Raw genomic sequence first — 13,287 nt, 5'->3', positions numbered from 1 at the left:
TTGTCCTCCCTTGGTTTGTTAAACCAATGGCCAGTGTTAGCAAAGAATCAGTTTTTACAAACAATGGAATATTAGAAAGAAGCTGTATTTCACAATCATAAAGCGCTGTTTTAAAAAGGCCTAATTTTTTTCCATTTCCAGGAAGAATTTAGACTCTTTGTTTGTAATTAAAAAAACATCATGCACATGAAGTTTGGAAAATCAGTGCAAATATATTGATTTTGTGTAATCTGATCTCACACTAAAAAAAAGACTTTTTTAGGTGCATATGTAACAGTTATGATTGAAATTTTACATGTCTGTTTACAAAATTTCAGTTATTTCACTGCATGTTAGTTTGGTGTGGGAGAAAAGCATGAAGGGATACAACTCTTTGACGCTTACACTTTGGTGAAACGCACATGTATGAGTATGGCGCTGAGAAACCTAGGAACAAAATCAGCACAAACTGGGATTTGAACCCATATTCACACATTTCTAGCCTGCCTAAAGGGCACCTCTATATAGTATCTTGCAGTGCTGAGTGATGGGGCATCCGTGAAAAAAGATGACAAGTTCCTCCTGATGTACACAAATCAGTCTTACAATTTGGATTTCTTGCTACAGTTGGCTTCTTACACAACAGAACTGTCCCACACATAATTAATTTGTTTGATGATTGCAAAACATCCTTCGAAAATTCATGAAGCGTAATTTCTTTCTGGTTTAAATAAACAATATAAGCATGACTTCCCTTTCTTCAAACCCATTTGACCATCTCGATTGTACAATTCCAGTACTTGTTTTATGTTTGTCTGGTGGACCAGCATGCTTATCACACCCTATTCCTCCCTGAGCATTGATCACAGCACACCCTAAAGACTAGTGTTGGGAATTGGTTAAAATATCATAATTGATGATTGGTTCATTACAACTGATCAATCATCGAAAATAATTGGTTAGCGTCATTTATGAAATTTTCCTGTTTGCACAAAAACATAAAGAAAAAAACTTGTAGTTCTTTGGTTGTTTTTTCCGCAAATTTCACATCTTTAAAGGATGACTAGTATGTTAGGAACATAAATTTCTTGGGGTCTTTAAGATAAATTCAATCATGACTTGGACCGAGCTTGTAGTGCTCATGAAATGTAACAGACAAAACCAACCTTGTGAAAAATATTGTTAATGCAAAAGGTGTTTCAGAATTGTTTGTATTCGATTATGAGAAAACATGATCGATTGCTTGGTCGTTTAGTCACTGCGATCAATCTTCGATTATTTCAGTTAATCGGACCACCACTACTAAACACTGTACAATGAAGGAAACTACCACAGATGTCACCCCTCATCAGTTGTCAGGGTTATCTCCCTTCTATGTTTATATACCATAGACACATTTATAAGAGGACCTTTGTTTCTCTCTGTAATTTTGATTGGATGGCTATATTTAGCATCAATCTATTTGTATTGGGCCCTAACCGATAATATGGCAGTGAAAATCTGGGGCATTTATATTTTGACAGAGGTGTAACGGAATTGAAAATCAAGTAAAAAAAAAAACTAGTCAAAATGTAAGTCAGTTAAACCATTCAGACACTGTGTCACTGAAACAAGTCAGACACTGAATCACTGAAACTACTCAGAAAAAAGAGTCAGTGACAGTAGTCAGAAACTGAGTTAGTAAAAGCAGTCAGAAACTAAGTAAGTTAGTAAAAGCAGTCAGAAACTAAGTCAAGAAACTGAGTTAGTAAAAGCAGTCAGAAACTAAGTCAATGAAACCATTAAGAAACTGAGTCAATGAAACTACTGCGTCAAACAGAATCAATGTTTCTACATTGACAACAGATAAAACTGCAACAATCCACTCACTCTTTGTACTCCTCAACACCCAGGGCTTTCCACTTAAGTGATGGTTCAAGCTTCTTCTTCTGCTGTCTACTCTGCTTGTTTTGCTTGTCCTTATCCTGATGGGAGGTCCGCTGTTGCCAGTTCTGTTCTGTCCGATGAGTAGCATCACCATCCTCCTCGTCACGCTTCTCTTGGGACATGTCATAGTGACGGTCATCTCGGGTGTCCACACGAAGAGCGAACTCCTAAAATAATAGCAGCAACATCAAATGAAATCAACAATAATAAAGTAAATCAGCAATATAATATTGAATAGGAAATATATAATTAAATTAGCAACATTAAAATTAAAAGTGACACTTGAATTATTTAGTCATATTACATCAAACTAGTAATTAAGAAATGACATTCCTATAAAAGAATATATGTAGACCCAAGGTTCTCTAGCCTGTTGTATCCCCGTAAGGGAATCAAACCCAAGACTTTCATATGATGAGTGAAGACATTAATCACTAGTCTACCACACTGCCAAAACATAGTTTAACGTCCACTGAGCCAAACTGCCATAATAAATCAATTCTTTGATTTTCAATCCTGAACACCATTACTAAAACCCTGCCTCATATCATCTTATTGTTCCTAAATATCTGTATGTGATTACTTTTTTTTCCATTACATCCTGAATTTAACACAAAATACTCCCCCCCACTGAAAAATTACTGCTGTGTGAGAATCAAACCTGTCGACAATTAATGTAGTTGCCTGCATTAATTTGTTCTTTAAAAAACTTATTTAAAACATACAATGACAGACAATCTTTTATAAACTTGGATGAAAATGTAACAATTAATTCTTTGTGGCCTAATGGAAAATTGTTTTCTTGAAGTATGATAACTTTGAAATCTGAGACTTTGTTAGGCTGGAACACAATTTGATAAATTACTGGAAAACGTGATATGATGACGAGAATATCACAAAACAAAATTAGTAACAGTATTCTATATTTAACAAGACACATTAAATGCCATCCTGTTTTATACCCCCATAAAAGGTAGTAAAACAAATTCCTTAAAAGGTAATGAGGCAATTTAAGCTAAAAATTACATGTGACTAAGTTTGTGCAATTTGTAATAAGATTTCAAAGAGAAACTGTAAAATTAAAATTACTTGGACTTTAATGCAATAACTATTATCCTCCTTTTCAAATATGTACAAACAAAGTTGGAATTTCTGTAGGCAGTGAAAAACATTATGATTCGATATACTGTACCAAGATCGAAATTCCTCTTGAAAAGGAATTTCAATTCGAAAATTACAGTTTCACTTTGAGACCATATATTAACAAATGGCATTGTAACAGTCTCTAATTGTGAGAAAGATCTCAGCAGAGCTCCTAAAAAAGGAAAACAACGTTCTGAGGCATTCTGAGTGGGTGTGAAACTGCTGGCTATGCAAAAGTTACAAGATACACACCAACACACTCCAACAAGACAGTAGCAATGTCGGGGCGTTGTGTCACACATGGTTCAGTTTGATCCCTACTTAATGCTACTCGCTTAACATTAGCAAAACAAAACACTATTTTCCTACCACTACTTGCATGGTTTACAAACATTTTTCTTTCACTCTCTGCATTACTCCAATATTGAAAAGACGGGGTTGCCATATGTTATTTTCAACAGCATGCACGAAAAAAATCACACACAAAATAAACAGAAATATATCTGCACTCTTTGTAGGTGTTTTAAACTCCGAACTGAACTCAATTATCAATTCAGCAGTGAAATTGGCTCAAACAAGCCTACAAAGCTTTCGAGACAGCATCATTCAACATTCTTTTGTAGTCGTCCTACTATAAGGCTGTATTGGCAGAGTATCCAACAATACGTCTTCCCTGTGAAATTGTAGATTTTCATCTACATGCCAGTAACGTGCAGCTATTGATGTGTTTATTTATCTGAAGCTGAAACAATAATTCAGCACCTGCTGCTAATGCGCTCTCGACCCACCTGCTTTTCAATCATTTCAGCGAAGCGACTACTTTTAGCTTTGAGAAGTGTGACAAGATCGCGGAAGATGTCCTGCTCTGGGCGTTCGTAGTCGATCTGACCAGGCTTATCCTTGTCTGGCCCCTGCAAGAGATTTGAGAGATTAACATCATAAATTCTCAGCATCAGCAGCTCCAAGGTTTTTTCTGTGCATAATTCATTAAGTTGAAAATGTTGAGAGTTGACATGGGGATGAGGATCTCTGAAATATGAGTCATGACAAGATATTGATCTTTTTACGTCTGTCACTAAAATATGGAAAAAATCCCCTGTATATCACATACCAAAACTGACTTAAACCAGGAACATTTCTGTAGAAGTTAATAATGCTGGAATTTGACATGAACTTCCCCTTGAAATATATATAACAGAAAATCATAGTATTGAACATGTCTTAAAATAAATATATCATTAAATTTTGGTTTAAATCTAAACATGGCTCCTAAGAAATGAAATGAAAAGTTTGGAAATTTACATTATTCAGGTAGTAGCCAATTGTGTTGGCAGTGATGTAGAGTGGCTTGTCAAGGTCATGACATTTGACCTCCAGGAAGCAGATGTCACCATGCAACTGACGCCATGGCTGTGCCCGGCAACCATTCTTAAAGACAAATGTGTCACCTGAAAAACATATAAAAAATACAGATAATAGGTCATCTATTGAACAACATCTTTACAGTTGAACCTCGTCAGTCAAGAAACCTGTTAATCCAATAACCAAGCCACAATTCTGCACTCATTCAGGAACATTGATAAATGATGATCCCTATTAGGATTGTTAATATAGGAAGATAGGCATTTTTGGATAAAAGCAGTGATCGAAATTAAGCATGAACATCAAAGCATCCTTAAGGTAAATCAAATAAATATGAAACCAATGCGAATTAAGACAGAAATGCTGATTAAATCTCATATGTTTTTTTTCGTAATAAATTGATATATTTTGCTTGTGACAAATAGGCATCATCTTAATATGTTGTTTGTAAAAACACATATTGCAATATGATGAGATTATAATTCTCAGCTGAACTTCAATTTTGGAAAGGAATTTGTTTTGAAGATATTAACTCTGTAAAGTAATTCTATGAAATCGATAAGTATCCAACATTTCTTGACAGAAAACAACCTAGATCTGTCATGGTTACTATAGTTACTGAACAAACACATGTATCATATCAATAATTTATATGCATACAGTTCAAGAATTTACCACAGATTTGCTTATGATAAATCAATTCCCTGAACGCGTCCGATCATATACTAGCAACGTGACAATGTCATATTGACAAGCAGAATATCAATGTCAACGATAGTAAGGTTATCTCACCGTAGTAGCTGATGCTTTCTAGGACTGACTTCTCCTCATCTTCTCCGGACAGCTGTTGAAGGATGCTGACTTCACCGTCAACCATTGGTGGTGTCAAACGTGTCTCACTGGAAGAGATACACAGGTAAATGGTTAATTTTTAATATCAGACATTGGATTCTTTTCTGATTATTCCTTCACACGGAAATAAGTTTGAAGCCTCTTAGTGACAGTGGAATCATCATCATCATCATCCTGTTTCACTTTGCGCTTTCCTTTGACATAATCATGATTCAGCAGACATGATGGTTCATATATGAGATACATGTGTTGTTTAAGCTATTTTATTACCATCAAGGAGCAGTAGCCTAGTGGATAAAGCATTCACTCGTCACACCGAAGACCCAGGTTTGATTCCCCACATGGGTACAATGTGTGAAGCCCATTTCTGGTGTCTCCCGCTGTGATATTGCTGGAATATTGCTAAAGTGGCGTAAAACTAACTAACTCACTCACTCATTACCACCACAGACTCACAGGAGCCTGTTTTGGGGATGTCAGATTACAGCAGGTCGCTATACTCACCTATACTGGTCTCAATAAGACACCAAAAACATTCAGTGGTAATATTCAGTGGCCATAATCTTGCATGATTTAAAAGTGTATCACAACAAATTGGATGGAGTGATATGACCCCATGAAAATTCAACAGTTACAGGCCCGACTGGATTTTTACTGGCCACAGGCTAGCTGGCCAGTGGTTATTTTGCACACTGATATATGTTATATATTTCCTCAGAATGACAAAGTGTCATGTTTTAACAGCTTGCTCAAAATTAAATAAGTTTTATTTTGTTACAATTGATAATTTGAACACTACATTTGACAGTGAAATCTTTCTTCTCACAAAAAGTCATTCAAAAAAAAAGTTAAGAATACAATGTTTGTCCTTAATGCTTGAAATACTTTTTAAATTTACAAAAACAAAAGATAATGCTTAAAATACTTTATAAATTTACAAAAACAAAGGATACAGGACTTAAATTCTTGACAAAATATTTGACAAGTCAGTGCAGAGTTCATTAGCTTCAACGATATGATGCACTTGTTAAAAAACAAACAAACAGCGAAAAGATCAAAGTTTTTTTGTAAAACCGCACCCCTGTCATTGATTACGTCAAAAACGTGCAACTGAGATTGAGCGAATTTGGTTAGATATGTCGGCAAATAATTGGAGTGTTTCACACGACATCCGCACATTACTTGCTGCATGTGTGTGTGGGCATTCCGAGAAAACAAGCCTCGCCAGACAATAGCACGTCGTTATCAATCGGAGAATCGTGAAGCGATTTCACCTGTGCCTAATTCTCCGTAGGGATGTACCCTGCCACCATGCTAATACACCTCAGCATTTGGGCTGCTTCGTCTGCCTGGTAGAAATTACGATTAGATCGAAAATTCTTCACTGCACTTGTGAAAATACACTACTAGAAGTTGGTACACGCTGCAGTTTGATTCTCCCCATTGGTGCAGTATTACCGATATCACATCCTTCGTCTTTTATTGTAAAGCCTTAATTCGGATCAGATGTGTACGCACGCATACACTACTCCCCACCTGCCTCATTATAACACACAAGTTGGGAGACAAATTAATCCCAGGGAAAGGGAACTAAATTTACACAATTCAAACTCTGGATTTGTTTAGATGCCAGATTTAAAAAAATTATTCCAGCATAAGGATGATGTCTAAATTCTCTGACAATCAGAACAAAGCGTAATAGATGGTCATATTTAGGTTTGGCATTAGTTGAGGCACATGTTGAGAAAGCTGCGGCTTGTAGGAGGTATTCTCCCGGGCATGTTGATAGTAAGATGATACTCTTTGATTGTTTTGAGAGAGATAATCTAGATTAGTGCGGCTATAATTTGATTCAGAGTCGATGATGGCAGGTCAGAGCAGGTTCAGAAAATTGTGAATTCCAAGAGTTCCATTTCATGTGCGATTTTCCGATTACGTCATAAAGACAGTTCTGCTGGAAAGGCGGTGTGGCCTTTGGGCTTGCTGTTGGAAGCAGGGGAGGAGTAGGATTTCAAACATATCATTTAAATCATGAGACAATGTACAAAAAATGAGGAAATAAGAAATACTTAGAGTCGTGTATTTTTTAAGAGTCTGATATACTTCAGTGTTGGTTGGGTCAAGGTTTTAGGCATCAAAATTCATTATTTTTCAAAAAGTGAGAATAATATATATAATTAGTTTTGATTCAAAATGTGTCAGGAAGCTATCATATTTAATAATAATTGTTACCTAACTAATAGCTGAAAACTGAAAATTTATTAATTTAAAAAGATTTTTGGATTTTACATCGATTCCTATTCAAAACTAAAAACATTCTTCCAAATATCTTTTGGGATACAACTGAGGCAAATATCTGTCTGTGCATTATTGATTGTCTAAATACAAAGGATAATGTGAAATTTCTTTCAAGAAACTATATTCAACACAAACAAAGCAATGCTAAGTATAATCTAAAAACTAGTTAAATATTTAAATAAAACTAGTTAATTATTTAAATAGTTAATGTACCAACATGAGCACGTTCAGATTCAAATATCCACAACACCTAAAAATACTTTGCTTTGATAAAAAGGTAGACCACTTGCAGGCTATCAAATAGGCCTACTGGCTGTAGGAAATCACTGTTTACAAAAGTTACAATTAATTCAGCACAACCCTCAGGAACCTTTCTAGGATTCATATGGGAACATCATTATGTTTTTAAATTTCCTAAATTCAGAGGACCCGCGAAAGGTCTTGGTTAGAATATTGGCCTTCAGTAACCCATGCTTGTCGTAAGAGGCGACCAACGGGATCGGGTGGTCAGGCTCGCTGACTTGGTTGACACATGTCTTTGTATCCCAATTGCGCAGATCGATGCTCATACTGTTGATCACTGAATTGTCTGGTCCAGACCTGATTATTTACAGACCACGGACATATACCTGGAATATTGCTGAGTGAGGCGTAAAACCCAACTCACTCACGAAATTCAGAGACATCAGTGTAACTGAGCATCAAATCCTGTTCACCTTTATTGGTTTTATTATTTTATTTATGAAATTCAGGTCACCTCTATAAAACCATAATTAGTGATTGTATTAGTAACAATATTGATATGTATTGAGAAATGACAAAATCCAATTTGGCAATTTTTACTGACGTTACTGCTGAATTGGGGCCTAATATCAGCCTCTGAATAGGGTGCCATTGTATAAAGCAGGTGGTACAGCTGAGCTTAAAGATGATGATGTTGATGATCATGAGTATGTTTTAACGTTGCTTTAAGCAATATTTCAGCAATATTGCAAAGAGGGCTTCACATTGTGCCCATGTTGGTAATTGAACCCGGGTTTTCAGTGTTACGAGCTGGTGCTTTTAACCACTAGACTATCCCACCATCCCAAGCTGAGCATAAAAGTATGTCAAGTTGATTGTTTATTCACTTGACACATTTTAATCTGATAACAGACTAACATCTTGTCTCTGAAATGAACTTATTTACAGAAAATATAGTTCCTAAATTATATTCATAAAAAATAACAACCTAGATTTGCCACATGTTCTAGACTTGCATGGGCTGTATTGAGTATATAGTTTCAGGGTCTGTATGACAGAGTACACTGATAATGGAATTCTTTGTCGCATATTTTGATTTTGACATATACAATAAAGGGAATAAGGGCTCAATACTTCTCATATTGCATTGAATTCAATGTTAAAATACCTAAAAACGTAAGAAAAAATATATATTTCAAAGTAATCAATTTCTGATGCCTTTACCTGTTTTGCCTGCCACCAGAACATGGTGTGAAATCGTTTGTAACACAAATCGTTTGATCAGCATTCTAGAAGTTGGTGAGCCAATACTAAAGCATATGACTTTATGGATAACAACATTTTGCTTATTGCCTAGAGCAACTTTATGTAACTTAACATTGTTACGTTCTGTTGTTGATTTCATTTTGAAATTGGTACTTTGTGAAATATAGATCCACTCGTAAATTATCCTGTGTAACACTACCAGAAGGACAACAGTATTTTCCCCAAATATAACACTTTGCCTGCATTGCTTACCTTGAGATCTTCTGAATGCTCTGATTAAGAAGTTGTTCGTCAAGTCTCAAGAGTTTCAATCTCAGTCTCAGAACAATCTTCTTCTCCTCCACCTCGGACATCTTCGAGGTGTCTCCCTCTGCCTCGGTACCTGCTCGTGCAGCCTGTTCGATCTCCTTGGTGATCTCCTCCATGTAACGGAAGATGGAGTTGTCATCCCCCTCCACTGTAGCGAACCTCTCCCCCAGCATGTTGACAACGGGGTCGCGGTTAGCTGAACAAAACACAAAAATAATCATCTATTGGTCTCAACCATTTTTGGGAGTTAGTGTGAACAGATCTTCCATTGGGTGTCACTGTTAATCATTACATCACCTCGTACATTTCTTTTGGACAAACCCTTGTAGACAGGTAGGTAACTGCTTGTAGCTTTAACCTCTTACTATAACTGTAAAATAGGCCAAAAATGAGGCCATTGTAGACACTGAAGAGAGTGAGTTTGGTTTTACGCAGCTTTTAGCAACATTCCTGCAAAATTCCAGCAATATCATGACAGGGGGACACCACAAATGGGCTTCACACAATGTACCCATGTGGGTAATCGAACCCAGCTCTTTGGCGTGACGAGTGAATGCTTTAACCCCTAGGCTACCCACTGTCCCAGACATTGAAGTATTAACTTTGACTGCTATAGTTTCAAACTTTGCTTTTCAAAACTTGGTTGTTTCACATGGAGGGGTGGGGAGGGCTTTGCACATGTAGAGAATCAAACCTGGGCCTTCAGTGCGGTGATGGAACCATTAGGTTCCTCAAATACCCTAAAACCATGAATTAACATCAAACAAAGTGTTTGAAGAAAAGAGCTACTGGGGTCCTTGACATTTGCTCCTCTGGTATTTGAAACAGCGGACCCATAGTGAGTGAGTGAGTGAGTTTAGTTTTACGCCGCTTTTATCAATATTCCAGCTATATCACGGTGGGGTACACCAGAAATGGGCTTCACACATTGTACCCATGTGGGGAATCGAACCCAGATCTTCAGCGTGACGAGCGAACGCTTTAACCACTAGGCCACCCCCACTGCCCCCATAAACCTTTAACGCTAGTTTTGTGACAGAGGCTGCTTGATTTTCATGCTTAAATTTAATTTCAAACACAACATCTACATTTTAACTTGTAATAATGTCATATTACTGGTACATGTGGGACAGAATGATAAGTTATGTTATTGATTTCATTCTGAAATTGGTACCTTGAAAAAAATAGATGTACTCTTAAATCATTTGATGCCATGAACCAACAAAAGAAACCCCAAGTCATCATAGTTGATCATACTCTAACACAAACTTCTAAAACGGTTGTAGTGCTAAGCTTGATTTGTGTAAGTGGGCAAAAGTGGATTCGTTACAAAGACATCAACCTTTGAGGACTCATAACAAATTACTTTCTCATGCAAAATATTTATCTGAAAGTACTAAGGCTGTAACGATTCATTCGCATATTCGGTGAATTGAACCGTAGCCCTTCATGAATTCAATTCGTTATTCGTGGTTACCAGAACCGAATAAAGCGAATATTTACGATTTGTTAAGGGAGCATGTTTTACTTGAACCCTTGTGTCCTTTTGGAAAGTGACATATGCAAGAATTGAATATGTACTAGCCTTGCAGTAGCGCAAGTCATGTTAGTTTGCCAAGGCCGCACATGGTACTGTCATCTATAACTATTACATACCAAATTTGAGTGTCATGAGATCACTGGTTATTGCTGTGACAAATCAAAACTGTCAACATAGGTGTTCCACATTGTACATCAATCACTTAACTACAATATTGTATTCATGAATAATTATTCATATTCGTTACCCAATATTCATGACACGCATCATATTCCTAGCAGCCCTAGAAAGTTCTGAATAAATGTAGCTTACCCTCTAAACAGCCTCTGAGTTCCACCATCTTCTTGTCACCAGCTGACCTGAGAATGTTCTCTGTCTGTTCCAAAGACATCACGCTGACCTCATACTTATCTTTGGCTAGCTTCTTCAGCTGAAACAGGGCTTGGCCATCCTTCCCCTTTGCATCTGACTCCAAGTCTTCACCTCTGTGAAAGAAGATGCATAATGGTAGGGATGCAATTCAACATACATGATGTTAAATGATGATTTTTGTGTTTTGAAGGCCAAAAGTCAAGGGTACTTTTTAAAAATTTAAATCAAATTCAAGCATTCAAGCCCTGTTTGAATCATGTTGATCACAAAAGTGTAAAGGACTGGACCACACTTTCTCTTCAAAAATTTCATTATGAATATAGAAAGAATGGGGATTGCTATCATGGTCTAGTGGATAGACTGTCTACCCAGGTTGTTTGATCTCTGTTTGTGTCCTACCAAATGTGAATGCACTTCCCTATAACATATAAGTGGAGTAATCTTGAATATGATGTTCACTTTTCACATCACTACAAAAGAAACAGATGATGAATAAGAAAAGGATCATATAAGAGGGGTAAATAATAGCTGCATTAATAACTGATGCCTACTTTTCAACATATGCTCCTGACGAGAATTGTGATGGCAGTAGAGATGTTTTCCATGTGAAAGGCTTCTTGAATACGAGTTTGGCTTCCTCTGGACTTTTACCACTAAATCCTTCAACAAACTGGAGGATTGTGTGCAGCAGCTCTTCATTCGTTGGAGTGAACTCAAGCTTTCCGCCGGAACCATCTCGGGCAGATGTCCACTGTGCTGCTCTCTGTAGAGCCTGACCCATGGTCAATCAGTTGATAGACGACTGGCTCACGTGGTCAAGCGTATCTGAATCAGAATTGAAAGTGTCATCATCATATCCTAATATCAAAGTGATAAGTGAGCATCCAAATTTTGGATTTCTGGCAACTGTATGTAAACCTTAGGTTGCTAAATGTACATTATTATTGTCAAATGCTCCTTTCTTACCTGCAAAGATCATTATATACAAAGATGTGGCCTAATTAGAACACATACCATTCCAGACATTTGGTTAAAGCAATGTAATGAATGAGTCAACATGCTGGGTGCACAATGCCTTTGCTGATACGTTCGTTTTACTTAATTTTCACGTATATTTCATGATTAGAGACGCAATTAATTACGGTCAACAGTATATGCAATTACCAACTAACAATGGATTACGTGAAAATCTGTTAGGTCGTTTATGGGAAGTTCCCACTTATATTGTTTGTTGGGCTTTGCAAAGTATGCAAAGCTATACATAGTAGTATTAATAGAGTTAATCCACTCACAAAGTTACCCTCTAACCTTCGCAAGCATTGCTGTTAATAGTTAAATAACAAAATACTACATGAGTACATATACATAGGATACATTGGACTAACGACAGTTAGAATATCTTATGTTGTTGAAAATGGGTGAAACTTCGCACTCGCAGTGCGACCTGGGCCAACTATGAGCGTAACTTTCTCCAATTATATTTCAGAATAGTGAAGCTTTACATAAAACAACTGGGAAAAGAAAAGTATTAATAATATCTCAACTACCTTCTCCTCCTGCGAAATACCTGCAAAGTGACAACAACAGAGTAAAAGAGAAAAATATACACCTGAATATTCCCGCTGATTGCTTATAACTGTGTCCTGCAGCAACGGTTGCTAGGCTAGGTGCTCCTGCGCGACAGGAAGTTTCAAAGGGAAATAATTATAGCAGAGACGTTATAGCGCACCACTAGAAAATATATTTCGCGAATCATTGCGTCTCTAATAATCTTTCCTTAATTTACAAATTTACATTTAAATTTCACACAGGGTTGAACATAAGCTTCATGCTTGTGTAATTCTAAACTAGCTTTTAAAATACGTTTTAGCAAAACCACAGTTGCCGTCAGTATCAATTTTCACTATAAAACTAAGATAATAAAACTAAGATTTACAAAACATTCTTTTCGTTATGCCCTCTTTAATATTTTCGTCCTAAAATAATTCATCATACTG

The 13,287-nt window shown here is 36.6% G+C and overlaps 1 protein-coding gene across 1 annotated transcript in view; it reads right to left on the bottom strand.

Annotated features, from left to right (window-relative positions):
* The window catches only part of LOC124270200 (outer dynein arm-docking complex subunit 2-like), a 59,821-nt gene extending 46,878 nt beyond the window's left edge, over window positions 1–12,943 (bottom strand). The window contains 8 exon segments of the mRNA XM_046705239.1: window positions 1,849–2,072; window positions 3,837–3,959; window positions 4,351–4,496; window positions 5,203–5,309; window positions 9,322–9,574; window positions 11,231–11,403; window positions 11,842–12,115; window positions 12,838–12,943. Coding sequence (XP_046561195.1) covers window positions 1,849–2,072; window positions 3,837–3,959; window positions 4,351–4,496; window positions 5,203–5,309; window positions 9,322–9,574; window positions 11,231–11,403; window positions 11,842–12,071 — 1,256 coding nt within the window. The 5' untranslated portion in view covers window positions 12,072–12,115; window positions 12,838–12,943.
* Between the last annotated feature and the right edge of the window lie 344 nt (window positions 12,944–13,287).

The sequence above is a fragment of the Haliotis rubra genome, unplaced genomic scaffold, assembly GCF_003918875.1.
Source record: "Haliotis rubra isolate DU_JTF1 unplaced genomic scaffold, ASM391887v1 Scf102, whole genome shotgun sequence".
Lineage (NCBI taxonomy): Eukaryota > Metazoa > Mollusca > Gastropoda > Lepetellida > Haliotidae > Haliotis > Haliotis rubra.
Note: the sequence above shows the minus strand (reverse complement) of the source record. Positions and strands in the feature narration are given on the sequence as shown.